The 20,295-nt window shown below is 38.7% G+C and overlaps 2 protein-coding genes across 3 annotated transcripts in view; both read left to right on the top strand.

Annotated features, from left to right (window-relative positions):
• Window positions 1-97: 97 nt before the first annotated feature.
• g2e3 (G2/M-phase specific E3 ubiquitin protein ligase) lies at window positions 98-15,913 on the top strand. Of its 2 annotated transcripts, none has more exons than XM_086275576.1 (17): window positions 98-236; window positions 3,523-3,597; window positions 3,931-4,028; window positions 4,456-4,557; window positions 5,233-5,357; window positions 7,355-7,523; window positions 8,338-8,444; window positions 8,567-8,683; window positions 9,700-9,824; window positions 10,009-10,102; window positions 10,175-10,345; window positions 10,434-10,588; window positions 10,685-10,869; window positions 10,966-11,138; window positions 12,265-12,304; window positions 12,550-12,721; window positions 12,913-15,913. In XM_086275576.1, the coding sequence occupies exons 2-17, from the start codon at window positions 3,540-3,542 to the stop codon at window positions 13,209-13,211; spliced, it is 2,190 nt and encodes a 729-aa protein (XP_086131702.1). In that variant the 5' UTR covers window positions 98-236; window positions 3,523-3,539; the 3' UTR covers window positions 13,212-15,913. The 2 variants fall into 2 exon arrangements, with proteins under 2 accessions (XP_086131702.1, XP_086131701.1); XM_086275575.1 differs by lacking the exon at window positions 98-236 and adding an exon at window positions 1,852-2,006.
• A 3,725-nt stretch (window positions 15,914-19,638) lies between these two features.
• Window positions 19,639-20,295, top strand: part of scfd1 (sec1 family domain containing 1) — a 36,582-nt gene continuing 35,925 nt past the window's right edge. The window contains exon 1 of the mRNA XM_086274518.1: window positions 19,639-19,766. Coding sequence (XP_086130644.1) covers window positions 19,736-19,766 — 31 coding nt within the window. The 5' untranslated portion in view covers window positions 19,639-19,735. The remainder of the gene's footprint in view (window positions 19,767-20,295) is intronic.

The following is a 20,295-nucleotide window of genomic DNA, read 5'->3' as shown; positions in this document are numbered from 1 at the left end:
CCCCGTGACGACACAGACTCTCTCTCACACACACACACACACACACACACACAACGCACATACGGGGACGTTTCAAGAATGTTCTGACAGGGTACCACGGGAGGCTCAGCAACAGCACGGGAGTGCTTTCGCCACATCTAGCGGCAAAACTGAATATTTGCTCACAAACAAATCCGGTGCAGACATTAAACACATGGATAGTTTTTTAGGCCCTCATACAGATGTATGACATGAAAGTAAGTAAAAACTAACTGTAGCCTAATTAAGCCACGGATGGAATAGTACGGAAGGTTTAACTTGAACTAAAAGTGCTCATTATGCAGACTTATATAAATGAGAGTAGCGATTAGATCATAATACTGATTCATTAATGTTTCTATTCCTTTAGTAAAGCAACAGGAGATGGTTCTAATGAATTTAAGCTTAATCTGTAATAATGCAGTAACATATATTAGTAGAAGTATAATGATAAGTAGCAAAAGCCAACATACGGTTACTTCAATCAAACTATTGTGAAGTAAAAAAACTCAAAGGACAGTAATCAAGTAAATATACTAAGTTACTTTCCACCACTAAACTGTCCTTTAGTGGTGGAAAGTAACTTAGGACAGCGAAGAAAGTGAGACAAGTGCAACAATATATGTTAAATAGTGCCATGAAAAAATATTTGCCTACTTCTTGATTTGTTAGTTTTTTAAAAATATTTGTCGCATTTAAATGTTTCAGATCATAAATTACTTCTACTATTACTACTATTAATAATAATGGTAATAAACAAAGATAAACTGTGTAAATACAGTTTTTGAATGATAATGTGAAAATAGAGCTGTTGTTATAGGGAGATGTTGTCCTGTAGCACCCACTATTATTGAAAAACCACCGCAGCATATGTGTTCTATAAGGATTAAATTGCTGGAAGTTAAAATAGCCAAGGGCCAAAACAGAAATTGTCATTTTAGAGATATTTATTTTTTGGATGCTCCTGGTATTGTATAGTTTAAAAGGGTGTACACCTTTCCTTTCAGTGGATCATGCAGTAGCAAAGTTAGACCAAGCACAGTAGCAAATCTAAAAAGAAAAAAATATCACGGTGTTGCAGCCAGTGAAAGTCCAGACATCAACCAGACTGAAATACTGTAGTGAGTTATTAAGAGAGCTATTCATAAAGGAATATCTGTAAACATCAATGAATTGAAGCAACATTTTTTTAAAGAAAAGTTGACTAAAATTCCCCCACAAGTGATGTGGGAGAAAATTGGACAAAAAATCTTCAACCTTCAAGTGACTTATTACTGGCAGAGGTGGTTCCTTAAGTTACTGAATCTTATTAACTTACTTGCTTTTTCACAAACTGTTTCTGCATATTTGCTTAGTGTTTATTAATAAATAATAACACTGTGTATTATGTCATGTTTTGTAGTTCATCTGAGGCTGCATTTACCTAATTTTAAGGCCTGCTAAGAACCATATTATTATTATTATTATTGTTGTTGTTGTTGTTGTTGTTGTTGTTGTTGTTGTTATTCAAAAGTCCAAATAATGAGATCCTGTGTCAAAAGTCATAACCTTTAACTCATGTTAATTTTGAAATACAAAGTGTGTATCATGATTACCAAAGTTTCATTTTAATAAAATTCTGAAAACTTTACCTACCTTAAAAATGTAGTTTGTGTATATATTATGGAGACACTGTTTTTAATCAGGATTTATTTCCTCCACATATCTTAGTTTTTCACCATCTGTTGAGATATTTAATATTATTGAGAGCATTATCAACACCAACCATCAGGGGGCGCGCATGTAGGCAAATGAGAACCTAGTGCGAAAAATCCTCTAAAGCAAACGAAGAAGAGGCGGAAGCGGAAATAAGGTTCTTTTGTTTTGAAAGAGGGAAATTTAAAAACTCGACGGTGTTAGTCGGAAATAAACAAAAGCATTGGGAGTAAGCCTTCAAAAAACGACAGGAAAATGGACGCAAACTAACACTCTTCGCCCCTGAATGTAAAGTAGGTCACCGGAGAAACATTTTGTAGTGTTTAGGTTGCGTTTGAAACCGAGCCTTTCTTTGATGTCAGCGTCTCAGCTGAACGTGTTCAAACTCCTATTTTCCTTCTTGCTCTTAATGTATTTTTCCGACTAAATGTTTACAGATAGGAGTATAATGGAGTAGCTATAACGCAATGTTAGGCATCATGTTAGGAACATTTGGTCGACTGTAGGTCTAACAGAGAGAGCTGTCGATCTTAGCACAACGGAAGCTTTTAGAGCTGCCACAGAAAATAATTTGAATGCTTTTATAGTTAAATACTAATATTAGTTGTAGTTAAGGAAATATCAAAAGAAGAATCTTTCCAGGCATAAAGATTACTTTTTTATTGTTGTTGTTTTTTATTTTTATTTAGCTGATATTATTATGTGTTTTTGTTTTTTTTCGGTGTGTGTGTGTAACAAAACAAAACGAGACATCACTGTAAGACTTTCAGGCTCGATTAACCTTATGAGAGGCCGTCAGTGACTTCCGGTATACAACTTTGTTTCTAATAAAGTGAGACCTCTTTGTAAAATGTAAATAAAATCAAAAGAAAATATTATTTTTGCTAAAAAATATACGCTTGTTCAATTCAATTAGTATTTTAACCATATGTATTTAAAAAAAAAAAGAAGCTTCAAACAGGCTGAATAAAAAATGAAAAATGCAGATTAATCTGAAAGGCTGCCTAAATAATTTAAGAGCATTGTTTCTGCCTAAATAATTGCCTGGAGTTGACACCAGGATGGTTGCTGAAGTGAAATGGATAAAACAGTCCTTTTGCCTGACTAATAAAAACGTGACATATTTTTTGGAAATGTAGGAGCAACTGTAGGCATGTCCTCCCAGGTAACAAAGAAAGAGCACGAAAGCACCTGAAAGGAGGCTTGTTTGTTTTTTAAGCTATTACATCCGTAAAGGCACCATGAATGCTAAAGGATACATTACGTTAAAATAAATAGTGTTGTCTCTTCAATCCTCAGACATTCTAAATGTATTTTATTGTTAAAGTTTACGCTGAGGGGGAGTTTTCTTTTAACTTTCTACTCTTATTTGTTTAATTAAAAAAATATATTTTGTGATGAGTCAAATTGTTCTTGTTATATAATGTAATTTTTGTAATATCATAATGACTTTGCTTGAAATATCTGCATATGTGCAAGTGGTGCAGGCCTTACTCTTAGAGCTTAAACAAATTTGAGCTCTAAATTTTATGTTGAACTTTAGCTTCACTTTCAGTTTAATGACCGTACAGTGACAGGTATTTGGGGCTAGAATATGTCTCTAGATTCATTCCAAATCATTTTAATGAAAAAACTAGTAAAAATGGGAAAGCTTAGGAGTTTATCGTCAACCTGGAATTCTTTTCAGGGAAGTCAAATATGGTCAGGTTGGAAGCATTTGTTCAATAACCCACTGCGTTGTGTAGTGAGCATGTTGTGATGACAGTGTTTGTAAAAGCTCAGTAAATGTGGTCTTTCATTTTCCTGCAGGGTTGATTCACACAAACATGAAGAAAAAGGCAAGGAGGTCGCAGGAGACACACACAAACAGTGTCCAGGAGGAGTGTGAGTGACTTTCACACACAGTTGGAAGTCAATATCTCCTGCTGCTGTTTTTTTTGTTGACAAATGTGTATTTAAACCACCTTTTGACTGCTAATTCCAGCCATTGTGTGTTGTGTGTTAGGCTTGACTTTTCAGCTCTGTTGTGTTGTCGCTGTGGTTTTAGATATAGTGCTCTTACTGTTAAAAAAAGAAAATCAGCAACTAAAGCTATATCTTCACATTTCTCCTTACATACGTTAAAACCTTAATGAGTGTTTATGATGATGTCTTTTGGGGCCTTGAGAAAGCTTTTTTAGTTGAATGAAGGTTTGCATATTTTGTGTGTATCTGCAGGCTGTGCTTTGTGTAGGTGCAGTGATGATGACCCAGCCATGTTTGGGGAGAAAGTCACACTCAAAGAACATAAACTCTCTGTCCACTACTTCTGCTTGGTAAGACAACGCCTGCAAGTATTTCTGTTTTCACAGGAATATGTATTTTTCAGCCTTCAAGCATATTTTATTGAGACTTGCTTTACAAGTGCCTGACCAACAGTTATAGCATTAAAAATATTCTTTCTGAAAGACTTGTACAAACCAAGTCACAATCAATCGAATATAAAAATAAATAAATAAAACAAGCAAACAAAGAAGGAAATGATTTATTCTATGACCTCATTATGATTTAAGTGAATTTATTTGGTGGTAAATATTAGAGGAGGGAGCACAGTCACCACAGAACAAGAGGGCTCATGGTTTGTATTTTTCTGTCCCACAAATAAAGTGACAATGATGTATTTTCTTAGATTAAAAATGCTTTAAAAGGGTCTGTTTGTTAAGAGTGTGTCTTAATAATATTGTAAGCATGTGTTTGTCTCAGCTAACATCTTGTGGAGTTTATCAGCGAGGAGAGGAAGACGAAGGCATCTTCGGTTTCCTGGTGGAGGACATCAAACAGGAGGCCCGCCGGTCAGCTCGACTGGTGAGCAGTTCAATATTATTACCTTGCATATATTAAGAGCTCTACAGTATCTCACAAAAGTGAGTACACCCCTCACACTGCATACAATGGGTCTGCATGGCACAAGAAAGCCCACAAACAGTTTGCTAAAGACAAGCAGACTAAAGACATGGACTACTGGAATTACGTCCTGTGGTGTGATGAGACCAAGATGAACTTATTTGGTTCAGATGATATTAAGCATGTGTGGTGGCAACCAGGTGAGGAGCACAAAGACAGATGTGTCTTGCCTACAGTCAAGCATGGTGGTGGGAATGTCACGGTTTGGGGCTGCCGGCACAGGGGAAAAAATGGTGGCCACAAAAAATATTGACACGTTGGACACAATTTGGACATTTTCATTTAAGGGCGTACTCGTCTTTGTTGCCAGCAGTTTAGACATCAAATTTATACTGTTATATTATATCAAAGTGTCATATCTTCAGTGTTGTCCCTTGAAAAATTATAATAAAATATTTCTTAAAAGGTGAGGGGTGTGCTCACTTTTGTGAGATACTGTAGAGCAAATACAACAAATAAGATCCCAACACCCTTCTACATTTGGTCAACAGCAAATCCTCTAGGTGTGATTTGTGATTGAAGTGTGCGGGCCTGTTTGTATTTACTGTTTCCTTGTGTGCTGTATATGTGTCTCAGACATGTTTTGGCTGTAAGAAGAAGGGAGCATGTGTCGGCTGTAATGTCAGGAGCTGTAGGAAGATGGTTCACTTCCCCTGTGGGAGGAAGCAAATGTTTGTCTCCCAGTTCACTGGACTCTTCCCGTGAGTGCTGACAACACATTAAATTCTTTAATTGTATTTGTAGGTTGGTTAAAGGCATAAAGCACTGTTTGCTAACATGAAATACTCCTGCTGTGGCCAAACGGTAGTCATAAAAGATATACACAAGCTGATTTTTCAGTGTTTGCCACACATAGGCTTTACATGCATGGGTGTTAGTTTCTTTCTATGTCGCCCTAGTATGACAAACGTACTAGGGCAACATACTAAGATTTGTCATGGATGCAACCCACATTCTCATCTCTACTGCTTAATCCACAAATGCATTTTGCTTACAAATGTGGCAACATTTAAGAGAAAATAAACAGACTTTCCAGTGGTATAAAATTTATTGCCAACAAACATTGTTACAGCAAAGAAACAACTGACCAAAAGCAAGTTACTTTGTGTGCTAAGGTACATATAGGGTTCTGGGCAGTAACTTAGCTTTTTGTAGGACTGCTCTCTTCTGGACAGAATCATCTGATGTTGTGCTAGGAATCTGCAGGAGCCACTCTTCCAGTTTTGGGGTTATAGCTGCTAATGGTGGTGGTCAGAGGGCCCGGTGGCGCCAGTGTCCGGCAGCCTCGCCTCTGTCAGTGCGCCCCAGGGTGGCTGTGGCTACAATGTAGCTGCCATCACCAGTGTGTGAATGTGTGTGTGAATGGGTGGATGACTGGAAATGTAAAGCGCTTTGGGGTCCATAGGGACTAGTAAAGCGCTATATAAATACAGGTCATTTAGGCCATTTAATGCTCCTGATTACTGATCTCAGCTCATCTTCGGGGGTCATCTTCTTAGATTGTGGGTCTGACACTCACTAATCTCTGCCCTTCCTCTTTCCATTGCTCACAGAGCCTCAATGATGGAGCACCTGTCTTACCTTCTGAAGGTATTTGACTTGTTGACATTCAGGCATCTTTATCATTTTTCCTTTACCCTGTGGGACACCTAGGTACTTTGGTTGTCCAGTATATCTTTTAGTCTGACTTCTGGTGGCTCCATCCCTTTAGTTCGAATCACCTCGCCTCTATGAAACCATTTGACCACACTGGGAATGTCTTCTGGTGTTATTTCCAGTGCCTACTCATCTTGTCATGATGTGGAGAGGCTGGATGAATGAGTATTTGCTGTTAGCAGCCCATTTATTTTTGTTGCAAGGTGGTCATGGAGTGCATTTAGCTTCTTCAGCCAGTAGGCATGGCTCGTGTCAGGTCTTCATGGTGTACAGCTCTTCATTCCAGAGACTCATTGTTGGATGTCTGTCTTTGACTGGCTGTTGACTGGCTCTTGTTCTAGAAAGCTATGGTCTGCTCTGAGTTCCACCAGGCACTTGGCTCTTTCTCCAAAATGTTCTTCCAGTATTGCTTAGTTTCAGCTCTCGGTGGGTCTCCTCCTGTGCTATTATTTCTTTGAAGCTGATAGTACATCGTGGATCTTTCTTTGGAGAACACACCATTTATTTTCTTGGCCTATTACTTTGTTGCCTCATCAGTTCTATGGTTAGACCTACTCCAGCTACACCATCTCAGTCTGCATCTAGAAGTGGTAATCCTTACTCTGTTGCTGCAGCAGCTCCACAGATGTGATTTAAGAGTGGAGTCTGTCAGAGAGGCAGGTGAAACTGTTATTCATTTATCACCAAGTACTTTGGGAGTGATGTATCTGTAAAGAAAAAATTAAGAAGTAGATGTACCTCTTCTTTGTGAACCCATAAAAAACTGTTTCTGCCACAAAAAGAATCTAATTCTACTGAAAACTGAATTACAAAAATGTCCAAACTATCATAGAATTTAAAACTTAAATTCTTAAAACTTAAATAAACTGCTGTAAAATGCTGTCAAAGTTCAGCTTCAATAGTGTTGGTTCCTTTTAAAAAGTATATGCACCAAATTGCAGAGAAATTGCAAAACTCTTCCAAGCTGCAGCTGCATAAAACTGCTAAACTATAATACTGTAAATATAAAAGATAGTAACTGCCCCTCTGTCTGTGTTTCCAGATCTTACTGTCCAGATCATAGTCCCTCCCAGTCTCTGTGTACTGGGTTAGACATCAGTCTGCCTCGATCCTGCTCCATCTGTCTGGACTCTATTGATCCCGTTTTGTCTTACTCCATCCTCAAGTGTCCATCCTGCCATACCAGCTGGTTCCACAGAGACTGTGTGCAGGTACCATGAGTGTGCAGAGAGCCCTGATTTTATATGTTGGGTTGGCTATTTAGTACTATTTAGAAAGGTTTACAGGAAATGCAGCTCGACTTTGCTTTCATGGGAGCTGAATGTTTTGAAATATTCCCTGAATATGTGGTCCTGCATTTTTTTTAATGGTTTATATGGCTGTCCTGCATACTGGACTCTGCTGAATTGATTATCTGCAGTTCTACCACCAAACTGTGTCCATTCAGTTTGAGAAGATTAAATTCATTTTTTACACTCCATATTACAGTGGTCCCTTGTTTATTGTGGGAGTTACATTCCAAAAATGTGAAATCCACGAAGTAGCAAACTTAATTTTTTACAATTATTATAGATGTTTTAAGGCTGTAAAATCCCTCACTACACGCTTTATACATTTTTCTCAGACAGGCATGAACATTTTCATACTTGTATCTTTTGTTTAAACACTCTCAAAGTTCAAACCTTCGTAGAAAAATAAGTCCAGTATTATAGAATGAAACCAAAGGCACCCGCGGCTGCCTTGGACAGTGTAAAATGTTTCGTCGACGTGTAAATTTGACAAGCTGAATGCATTCTGTACTGTACAGGAGACACTGCACAAGATTGATTGACAATGTTCTACAGCCAATCAGGATGCAGAACACAATGCGCTGTATGGAAAATTGCTCAAAAAAAATCTGCGAAACAGCAAGGCCCCGAAAGGTGAATCGCGTTATAGCAAGGGACCACTGTATATAAAAAGTACAATGCATGTGTAACTTTTTGTATTTCTGTGTATTTTTATTGGCGTGTGTCTGTGTGTTAGCGTCAGGCCCACAGTGCAGGCCTGTTCTTCTTTAGATGTACCCTGTGTAACAACAAGGAAAACTTCCAGGAGGAAATGCTCAGAATGGGAATATACATCCCAGAGAGGTAACCTTAAATTATATCTGCAGCGTTTCAGCACTTGTTTGTCCAGGAAAAACTGTTATTTGCTTTGGTTTGTTTTTGTTTTTTGCCCCCCCACCTGAACCCTTTGTCTGGGCTTCCTGCAGAGATGCCTCGTGGGAGTTGGAGGCAAATGCATATGCAGAACTGTTGGAGGTTTACAAACGCTGTGACGCTCTCACCTGCCTCTGCAACAATGGTTGTACACACTCTGCCAAGAGCGGGTATGGCATTTATATTTTTCTTTCATTAGTTTACAGATTTGTATCTTTCGTATCTAAGGATGCTTGTAAAAACAACATTTTCTGTATATTAGTAATGTATGCACATTACTAATATGTATTCCAAATATATATGCATATATATGTGTGTGTGTGTGTGTGTGTGTGTGTGCGTGTTTATACATATATGTCAAATATACAGCGGTCAGCAGTTTGAATAATGTGCAAAAGGAATAGCAATATGAATGGACTGTATGTAATGGACTGTATAGTGTTGAAGTTCCGGTAGATGAGGGTGAGGTGTCTATGAATGTCACTGTTCAGCAAGCGTTATTACATTAATAAAGTTTGGCCTATTTGAATTAAAGAAATACAGACTCTTAAGTTAGCAGAGTTTCTTAAGGTTAATATCAGTACATAAGTGGAGAAACTATTGAAATCCATCAGATTTCAATAGTTTTTCCATTCAATTAATGTTCAGACTTATTGGAGACAGTTTCAGATTTGCTCCTTTAAGTGGTGTTTAACAGTCTGAGATTAAGAAACAAGAAAAGAATAAAAACTAAGTACAAAAAAGTATTTGTTTTAAGGTCATACGTTATTTCTTATAGAACATTAAAAATGTTGTAAAATTGTTTAGAGCCAACAGGAAAAATAGTCAAGAAGTAAAGTTGCGTCTAAGGATCTATATTTATAACTGCTGTTTATCAAATAAAGACATTAGTTACTGTTAAAAAAAAAACTTAAAATCCTTTAAACAACAGAACCACATTAGCACAGGGGCAGCTGTTTGTGTGCTAATGCTGTGCTTTACATTATGTAAGGCATCAAGACTGGCAAAGTGTAGCAATAAAATGAGTGGAATAAAAAAATTCAGTGCTGTTGTCTCAGCGGAGCAGATCTTAGTTTCCTCAGCTGTGTGAAGCATAATCATTAGTGATATTTCTCTGGCTTTCGTCATCTAGAGATTAGGAAATATTATGGGAATCACTTTATAATTCTGTTTTTGTGTTTCTCAGATGGTTTGAGGTGATCCGCTGCCGACTGTGTGGCTCTAGAGGGACTCACAGGAAATGTTCGGGACTAAAGTTGGACACTAAAGACTGGGCCTGCACTGACTGCACACAAGCGACAGATGGGAAAGGTATGGGTGGTTAATGATGGCTGGTTCCATGTTTGTAAAACACTGGCTAATCCTACCTTTTCCATTTTTTTTTCATATTTGACAACGTCTGAGACAACATGTCACTCAGCTCTGCCTCCTCTTTGCTTTATAAATTGATGGAGAGATGACTAAACACTCTGAACCGTGTTACCTTGTTCTCCAGCCTCCCTTGTTAGGTCTCCTCAGGGAGGTCCGAGGAGAAGTCTGCTGTCCAAACGCCACAGGCCTTCAGTTCACTCCTCCATCAGCTGTAAAAGGTACAAGTTAACCTGCCAGTACCTCATCGAGGATGCAGGATTTGTTCTTAATTGTCACTCTCTGTCTCTTAGACCATCTTTACCCGAAAGATCTGGATCGCCTGAAGAGCTCCTGCAGTCTTTGGTCCCTCAGCTTCATCCCCCAAGTGTCCAGGTGGAGGTGATCGGGGACCAGGCTCTGTCAGCTGGTCTCGACTTAGTCAGGAGGGCTGATTTTGACCCCACACAAACCCTGTCTGTCAGGTCAGTGGCGAAAAGCTTTCCTGAGTTGTGCTTGTTGTTTAGCCTTTTTGCTATTTGTCTTCTTTACTGTGGGATGTTATTTGTCCAGGTTCAAAGACATAGATCAGACTCCCCTTCCCAACAACCTCTGGGACAGTGACACAGCCAAGGAGTACTTCCTGAAGCTGCTGATGCAGCAGATACAGGAGTGTGTAGTGTTCGAGGGCCCAGATGGATCCAAAAACTTGGCGCTGGACTCAGAGGGTACTTCCAAAGCTTATTTTTGTGTTATAAAGCCATTATGCAGTTGTATGTAAATGAAAAATTTGAACAAAGACACTGACTGTGTATGTTATTCAGCTCTGCGTGAGGACCTTTATTTTGATGTCGGCTGCCTGCTGGCCCTCTCTCTGGTCCATGGTGGTCCACCTGTTGGCTTCTTCTCGCGTGCTCTCTATCAGTGTCTATTCAACTACCCAGCCAACCGTCCCCTCAATGTCACACATATGACCCCTGACACACACTTCACCCACCAGGTCACCAGGGTAAGAACAAGACAAACTTTCATGGAAGGCACAGTGGCTAAAAACGTATAAAATAAAATTATAGGTAGTTTTAAAATAGAGATCGAATCATTTCAGATCACAGAGGCAGAGTCTTTAGAAGAGCTAAAAGAAGTCATGGCAGTCAGCTGGGAGTACCTGGAACTAGCTGGCTGTAATCGACCAATCAGCAGCCTGAAGGAGAGAGAGGCTCTGGTGGAGGATTTGGTGAGCTTCACCATAATCACCAGGATGCAGCTGCCACTGCAGAGGTAAGATAAATAAACATGGAAGTACAGTAGATGGCTGTTTTCCTGCATGCACTGCAGTCCTGATCTTTTCTGAATGTCACCTAATAGAGGTGCCCATAAATGTGTATGAAATCAGTCTTAAATAGTTATAGCAGCACCCTAGTGCATGGCCCGTGTGATGTTTAATCGCTCCCGTGTAAGAAAAGTGAAGGTAATTCTCCAGCAAAGTCAGCGTAAGCATGCCAGGACCCCGTGTGCTTTATCCTAGAGGAGAAAGGGCTGCTGTGGCTTGAACTGGTGCTTATGTTATTTAGACCGTTGTTCTGAATATAAGACGCAGAGTATAAAATGACCCCGGTTTTCTTTATGGACAGCTAAAACTCCATCACTGAATATAAATAAAGAAAACAAAGAAAACAACAAAAGCTTGTCAAAATATAATTCTCCTTTTCTAATTTACAAAAATATTACCACTATGGTCATCAGAGGTGTACTGCTTTAAGTCATTAAATGTAATTAAACCTATTCTTTGAATGTGACCTCAATCAGACCTACTCTCATTAAGGAGAATCCTAATCCATCCATCTCTACAGTAACACACAAATATTATTTTCCATTTATATATTAAACTTTGTTACATACAACTCTGGGCAGATGGTGGTGCAATAGTTCACACTTTTACTCACAGGCAAGAAGGTCCTGAGTGTTATTGATCTTAGTCATTTGTTATTTTATGAATAAATACTAAATGAGTTGGGGAAGCAATGCTTAAGTGGAAACTGATGTTGCCGTACACACAAAGATTACTAGTCTCATCCTCACAGTGGAAAATCCAGTTATTAATTTAACACAGTTATGAGATCAGTACTTGGTATCAGCAGATGCATAAAACCAAGACATCGTAGCATATTAGAACGGGAAAAGCCTGGATTGGTGCATCCTAGTTACTAATTGTAGTCCTAATAGTAAAAGAAACCAAATTAAACAACACTTCCTTATAACAGCACCTGCTGATCTTCTTTAGGTGTCTTATTTTGTATTTTTTAAGATATGCTTTTTCCATTGTAATGATTGTGGTGATAACTCTCCTGTTTTCCTTGGTCTTTCTTGTATTTTCAGTGTTTACTTTGCTTATTTTCATCCTCAGGTTTCGGGAAGGTCTACAGACTTTGGGTGTCTTTGATCAGGTGACTGAAGTTTGAAAAGAAATTTACCCTTTTCTAAATCAGTTCAAAAATGTCTCAGAGCTGTTTGTAACCCTGTTAACACAAATGGGAATATTTGATGGGAAAACAAAGACTAAGTGACTTAAACTGGACTGATTAATATAAAAAGCAGCAATTAATGTTATTAAACATCAAGATAAAGTATTCAGAAGTTGAAATGAAGAAAAGTGAAGCTAAAAACTCTAATTACATTGTACTATGATCAGGTTCAGCTCTTCCCATCTGTCTTCTGTGGAGTTTTCTGCGAAGCTGGTGATCATCTCACAGCTCAGAAGATTGGTCAGCTCTTCACCATCAACTTCTCTGAGCAGGAGGAAAAATTGAAACGAGAGACGCCCGTTGTCACCTTCTGGAGGCACTTCCTGCTTGAGTGTGAAGGTGAAATGTTAATCCTATTTTTTATTATTATAAATAAAAAATATTGCATTAGGATGGATAAAAGTGGTAGTGGGTCCTTTTCTAACTCTCTGTTTTATGTGTTGATACGTTTTCCCAAAGTGTCCCACAGAAATGATGATGATAATATTTATGCTCTAAAATGTTTATACTCCCTTTCTGTTTTTCCTCAGTTGGAAGGAGCTCCATCTCCCTTCAGGACCTCCTTCGCTTTGCCACAGGAAGTGCCAAGCAACAAGCTGTCAGTGCCGTCTCTTCTCCCTCCATCTCCTTCCTCCATCCTCTCACACCCTCCCCATTAGGATTCAAAGAAGGGAGAGGTGTGGACTGGAGGGATGAGGGACTCTTCCCTCAGAGTGAGCCTGAGTCCAAACACCTCCTCCTACCCGTCACTTCCTCCTACCAGGCTTTTAAAAGCTCCATGGAGCAGGCCATCAGCCACCATGTGCACCTTCTCCCCTCAGATGGTTAAAGAAGTAGGTGGGGTTGGCTCTGGTCTGGTTTGGGATCTGTGTTTGAAGATAAACTCTGATTGTTTTTTTGTTTTTTTCCAAGGGGTTTCTTTGTGATTGACAGAGAGAAATTTGGGCAATGTACGCATTTAAAACATAATGAACAAGGTTTTTTGATGTTTTGTTAAAGAAATCACTATTTGCTTCAGCAAGAAAAACTTTCAGTATCGTAGCTGGTTGAGTGGTATTGTTTACAGATACCATGACACGGTATTAATGTGTAGACCTTAGTGTTTTCTATATCATTTATACTGAGTTAGCTGGTGTTGTATACCTAGAGGACCGACAGTGTTACGTAATACTCTTCTTTTTTCTGACATATGTATAATATTCTTTAGTAGAATGCTAGCGCAGCATGCCTTCACAAGCTCGGAAGAGTGCAAACTCACAAGCACTAGGCGATTCCTGTCAATAGGCTTCTTGGAGTTGGCTGATAAGAAGAAAGAATGTTCTGTATGTTCTTTTGAAGATGTAAATCTAGATGCAAATATCCATCCTTTTATCTATTTACTTAACTGCTTAAACAAGCACGGAATATGAATTGAACCACAAACCCTTTCCTTCTTGTGGCGCTCTGCTCCAAGCTCAAAGGTTCCTGCTGAGGATCCAAGCTGTTAAACGCCTCACAAATAGTTTGATCTTGACGGCAGCATCCGTGGATCAGTCCTGACTTGAAGCTGTCAGCGACGGGTGTTTGGGTACATTGAAATTTTGTCCTTTCGAAAAAGCTAGACTTCAATATTAAAACACTTCTTGAAGGCTGTAGTTACCTGAAGTGAAGCTACTATCGTATCTCTGTTATTACAACCTTGCAAACACATTCTGAGTCATGAGAGTGGTGCATTATTGTTGTTGTTTGTTTGTTTTTATCTATGTTTCTTTTACAATAACACATTTGACCAAATAGGCTTCAGTTCATTTTTAATGCTTGTCTCTCCATAGAGCTTGTCTCTCTTTTGATTGTATCCCAGTATATCTTAAATACATTTATGCTTATGGTGATTGAGGATTTTGTACATATTGTTTGTAGTTGCCTAATGATTAATCCTGCCTCATGTGTTGTTTTTCTGGGTTTGGAAGCGTGGGGAGATTTTTTTGGGGGGGGAGGGGGGCATTTTAGAGACAGAAAACATTGATGGCCAAAACGTAGCCCCTCATCCTGGAATTGTCCTTGGAATCCATTTAGCATTAAAAGGTCTTCAACCGTCGTCACTTTCTGTTATGTAATCTCAACATCTTTTGTGATACGGTGCTGATTTTGTAACCTTGACTTTTAGTTCAGTCATACTTTACTGTACATATTTTTCAAAAACCTCTTTTAACGAGCTGTCCTTGCTTTCCTTGTACTTTGTTCATATTTGCAGATATAAAGATAAAAAAAAAAAACTCTGTAATCATTATATTTTATCCAAATGTAAACAAACAAGGGGTCTATGTGTTGACATTAAATGATGTTTCGGAAGTGAAATTAACTTTACTGATTTAATATTCTCAGTGATAAACAGATTTTTTTTTCTGTGTTGTGTCAGCTATTAAGCTAGCAATGTAAACAGAGTTGGCAGCAGATTAGGATCAAGCATAACACTTAACATTTCATTTCTGTATGAGAATCTGAATACATTTGTCAGTGGCATATTTTGCACTGCTGTAACTTTACAACAGGACTTGTAGAAGAAAGTAGAAATGTACAAACTTTTACGCTCATTAAATTGAAACTACATTGTCATTTCAATTTCATTCATAATTTTGGCCTATAGCTTCAAAAAAAGCTAATTTTCATTTAAATAAGATGCCCAGAAAGCTGCAGAAGAAGAAATGTTAGCTGGAGCTTTGCCAAATAAGGAGAACTGTGGCTTTCCTGCAACTTTTTACCTTAGTGTCCTGTTTATCACACATAATAAAAAGCATTTACTGTCTGGTTGTGGTGCTCTTTGTGATAGGGCAGCATTTTTTCTTTTTTTTTTTTCTTTTTTTTTACTTCAACTTCTTAACACATTGGGTTTTTCTCAAAACGAACCCAACAACAGCAGTGCATTTTGTGATGAAATAAATTGTGCCGTCCTTATAGCAAATTTGGTTTTCCACTTGCTGTGGAGGGTGAAGCAGCGCACAGTTAGATTAAGACTTGCTCGTTTATCAAGGCAGTTCATAAATATGTAAGCTATAGTTTAGATGTGTAAAATGTGTTAATTTCATTTGGTTTAAGTGTTTGTGTATAGGCAAATGTTTGTCATGCTGAGGGCAAACTGCAGTTTCTGTTTGTAGAGTTCAAAAAACTGTTGTTGATTCATTCTGATGATATCGTAGTTTTGTGTCTGTAAATTCAAACTAGGTCCTTATGCTGCTAATGTCATTTGAAGTTTAAACTGGTGTTAGGCAGCCATTCTTCCATAGCATGAACAACAGTAATATTCTAAGGCAGTTTTGGACTAGTAATATTAGTTTTTGAATTATTGTTAGTTTTAGAAATTTCAGGTATTTTTTAACTGCTTTCATATGCAATCATTCAGGGTGTTTATTTTGATTGAAGTGCTGATTGCTGCCCACAGCATCGTGTTTTGGAATACGGTTTTAAGGGTTTAAAAGCATTACAAGGTGAAAAGAAATGGCACTTGTGTATCATTCTTACATCTACTTGTATGACCAGGGCCTTCTTAAATAAACCGGACACGAGTGAACAAAGGTGACTAAATCTGCAGTCTCCATGAAACTTTTCAACTCATATACTCTTTCACCAGTCTGCAAATAAATACTGTGATGGCGGTCAGACCCACACCAGGTCCTGAGTTTGATATGTAATGAATCTCCACCAGGAGGTAATGTGGCAGATACCCACAAAGAAAAATTGGTATGGCCCGGATCTGGCCCACACAATATGCTTACACATGGCCCACCTACTGCGAAGAATGACGGCCCTTTGGTGGCCCAGATCTGGTTTGCCAGAGGTGGCCCACACATGGGCCAGCACAAGGCCAGTTGCAGACACACTGCTGGCCCTGTGCTGGCCCAGAACAGTTTCAGCTCTGGCCCCAGATGTCCTTAATCAAGCCATGTAATAACAACATGTGCTGGAACATACATAATAGTGCAAAAATACCATGACAAAACTCTGTTCAGACAGTGAATGGACTGATTCTCATATAGCACTTCTCTACCCTCACATATTACTCAAAGTGCTCTATACAACATGCCACATTCACACACTTTTTCTAAACTGAGTGCTTCCTAACTACATTTGAAGTCTCCACACGCTGACTAGAGGAGAGAGGGGTCAAACCACTAACCTTCCGATCAGTAGATGCCCTGCTCTACCTCCTGAGCTACAGCCACCCAGTGTTGAACATGAGTAAACCCTCACTAGGTTTCGGATAAAGTGTACACTCACAAACCTGTCAAACCTGCATTTGAAACGCTGGCTACCATAGGAGTATAGTATTGAAACATGGCATTTGGGTCTTCTAAAGAAAATAGGAACATAAATAGTGCCATCATTGCCAGACCTGGCCCACATCTGGTTGACATACACCCTGCCATGACACCAGTCAGTCAGAAGTGCCAGCTTGGTGCCAGATCCGGGTCATACCCGTTTTCTATGAGTTTGGGCCAGATGGACCAAACCACAATCAGTCCAGATATGGCATGCCATCACATAAAGAGTGCTATCTATGCCAGGCCTGGCCTATATCTGGATGACATACGTCTTATCATGCCAAGAGTCAGCCAGCAGTGCCGGCTTAATACCAGATCTGGGCCAGACCTGCTTACTATGTGGGTAACCCTGGGAATCTTCACCATTAATAAGGAAGGGGCAGAACCTACAGATGACCTTAAAGATGTTGGAAGAATCATGAAGGTGTTAAAGTGCTTCATGACCACATAACATTGCAAATGCATTCGCCATTTTATTTAGCCTCATTTACTCATTGGTCTTGAGCTACCCCACAAAGCCTAAGTACACATTTGAGGTTTTACAAAAAATTGTGATGGAACTGGATGGAAACTGTCTCTCAACAAAAGATCTAGTTTGAACTGTTTGAATGAAGAGTTCAGACAAGAGATTTCAAGAAAACAGGGGAGCACTGAAAGACTGTTTAGTGTACCCTTGAAACCCTTGGACAAGGGTTTTTGTCCCAGACTATCAACACAACTGGAATATTTTGGATCCACACATTGAACTACTAATGGTCTTCGGAAATGATGTCTGAATATATTTTAGCAGACTTTTAAATTGTTCATATGAGGTTTTCATTTTATGTTGGTCAGGGAAGGGGGGGAAATATAAATGGAGACTGTAACAAAGATTGGCATGAAAAAGTGGGCAATAAGAGATGGACTGTGGTCCAGTCCGGTTATGTGGACCCTCAGCAAAGATGAATAATGTCAGAAACACCAGTTTTATTGTTTCACTGTGTTTTTTAATTTATGTATTTAATATAACTGAAAATGAATAAGAAACCTGTAACAGATGATAAAACACATTAACACACAGATTACATAATAACACAAACAATCATACTGGCAGTGATTGCTTGTACTAAATTAAAATCCATTAAGAATGCGGTATTTATTTAAGGTTATTTTTCTTTACACTTTCAGTTGGCATGCGCTTTTCAAACATTACTTTTAAACTATTTAATATAGCAGTTATTCCATTCACTCACTCACATCTTTAATAGTTTTTGAGCTGTTGGTGAAAAATGTGTTCATGACAGTGCAGATTTCACTCATTTTGTGTAAGTTTAAGCATGTAACGATTTGGTTATTTTTAATACAAAAAAGAGTTTGAAATCATGCTTTCATGCTATTTATGCCTTTTTTGTTGCTTTTTTTAAAAACTTATTCTTTTTAAACTGTATTTATTTTTTTAAAACTGTATTTATTCTTGTAGAGGCTGTAGAGGCAGGTGAGAAACAGTATTTCATTTCAGGCTGAGTAACACCATACGAAATGACAATAAACTTCTTGAGTCTTGAGTCTTGAAATTAAGTTAGACTTGTGTTTTTAAATGAACCACCCTATGTTGTGTAGCTTTCTGGATTTTATACTTATTGGACTACATACTTATTTACTATATAGGCTATACAGTACATAAAATCCAAATTTGCATGTTTTATATAACTGAAATGTTTAATTATATGGGCTAAAGAAAATAAGAAAGTTATAGAGTATATTTATATGAACCATGTGTATACTTACTGCATTTGATGTATTTTGACGATATATAATGCATATTACAGAATGTAACACCTACATGTGTGTAAAAGCCTTTGATTTTGCTACCACATTCGATTTCCATGCCACCCTCATACCAGCCTAAGAAAATTTCTCTAGATCTGCCCCTGGAGAAGAATGTTCACTATTAGTGCTATATGGATTGATATTGCTACTATAGATGCTTAAGGGACTAGAAAGAGAGAGCATATTTCTCCTGTTTTGGCTTCCCTTCATTGGCTTCCTGTTAAATCCAGAATTGAATTCAAAATCCTGCTCCTCACATACAAGGTCTTAAATAATCAGGCCCCATCATATCTTAATGACCTTGTAGTACCATATCACCCTATTAGAGCACTTCGCTCTCGCTCTGCAGGCCTACTTGTTGTTCCTAGAGTATTTAAAAGTAGAATGGGAGGGAGAGCCTTCAGTTTTCAGGCCCCTCTTCTGTGGAACCAGCTTCCAGTTTGGATTCGGGAGACAGACACTATCTCTACTTTCAAGATTAGGCTTCAAACTTTCCTTTTTGCTAAAGCATATAGTTAGGGCTGGACCAGGTGACCCTGAATCCTCCCTTAGTTATGCTGGAATAGACGTAGGCTGCCGGGGGATTCCCATGATGCATTGAGTTTTTCCTTTCCAGTCACCTTTCTCACTCACTATGTGTTAATAGACCTCTCTGCATTGAATCATATCTGTTATTAACCTCTGTCTCTCTTCCACAGCATGTCTTTTATCCTGTCTTCCTTCTCTCACCCCAACCGGTCGCAGCAGATGGCCCCGCCCCTCCCTGAGCCTGGTTCTGCCGGAGGTTTCTTCCTGTTAAAAGGGAGTTTTTCCTTCCCACTGTCACCAAAGTGCTTGCTCATAGGGGGTCATATGATTGTTGGGTTTTTCTCTGTATCTATGAAGCGCCTTGAGGCGACTTTTGTTGTGATTTGGCGCTATATAAATAAAATTGAATTGAATTGAATTAAGGCTGAGCTCATTTCAAATATTTCATACTCCTAATCAATTCCTCATATTCTATTAAATCAGTGCCTGTAGTGGCTGTTTTGTGAGGACCACATAACTCTGAAAAACAGCTGTTAAAATTTTCATTATTGGTCTACTGGAAAACGGAACTTTACTTTGATGATCTGCGTTCTTTCTTGTATTCTCTGTTAAACAGCACCAGAGTGAGACCTCTTCACTTTCTACTCTTCTCTGACGTGTGAGCTGACGTCGAGCTGGTGCCACGTCATCAGTCACTCCGTAACTAACAACATCAAACATGGCGGCGTCTGTCCGGGAGAAGCAGACAGGTTTGTTAAAATGTTTTCTTTCCTTCGTTAGCATTATATCAGGCGAAAGACAGCAGCGCTGACGGTCTGTGGAGAGGTCCACCAACCCGAAGTCTGACTGAGATACCATTCCCCCTCTTAAATAGCTGACAAACTAAACTACGCGCTAAACTAACAGGGGCTGAGCTACTTCATTAATGTTCCTGTTTCACTATTTATAGCGGAACTCGTTCATTTTTCCTATATTTACAGACACGTTAACTTGTCAACCACACTGTTAAATTATTTACCCAAAGTTAACCCGTCGTCCTGTCAGCTATCAGTGCTGCTAGCTCTACTACGGTAGAAATAGCTACGGATAGCTAGCCTCCTGCTAACTGTGAAGAAAGCCTTAAGCTATTTCTAGTTTCTAGCTTCATATACACTGGATGAATCCTCTCGTCATCATGTGATTATACTCTTATGGTTTCAGTAAGCTTTGTTGTTTGGATCAGTTTATTGTTGTATTGCTTTTTAATATTATTTATTAATATTAAATATTGGATGGACA

Source organism: Aulonocara sp. 'chitande type north' Nkhata Bay, linkage group LG19 (genome assembly GCF_057382095.1).
Source record: "Aulonocara sp. 'chitande type north' Nkhata Bay isolate Kocher_YH1m ecotype deep benthic linkage group LG19, A_spYH_male_GT1.1, whole genome shotgun sequence".
NCBI classification, from domain to species: domain Eukaryota; kingdom Metazoa; phylum Chordata; class Actinopteri; order Cichliformes; family Cichlidae; genus Aulonocara; species Aulonocara sp. 'chitande type north' Nkhata Bay.
Note: the sequence above shows the minus strand (reverse complement) of the source record. Positions and strands in the feature narration are given on the sequence as shown.

Bases quoted from the DNA above. Each gene is read 5' to 3' on its own strand.
- g2e3 (XM_086275576.1), top strand. From the start codon at position 3,540: ATGAAGAAAAAGGCAAGGAGGTCGCAGGAGACACACACAAACAGTGTC. The intron at 3,598-3,930 runs GTGAGTGACTTT...GTGTATCTGCAG, and splicing joins AAACAGTGTCCAGGAGGAGT to GCTGTGCTTTGTGTAGGTGC. The intron at 7,524-8,337 runs GTACCATGAGTG...TCTGTGTGTTAG, and splicing joins TCCACAGAGACTGTGTGCAG to CGTCAGGCCCACAGTGCAGG.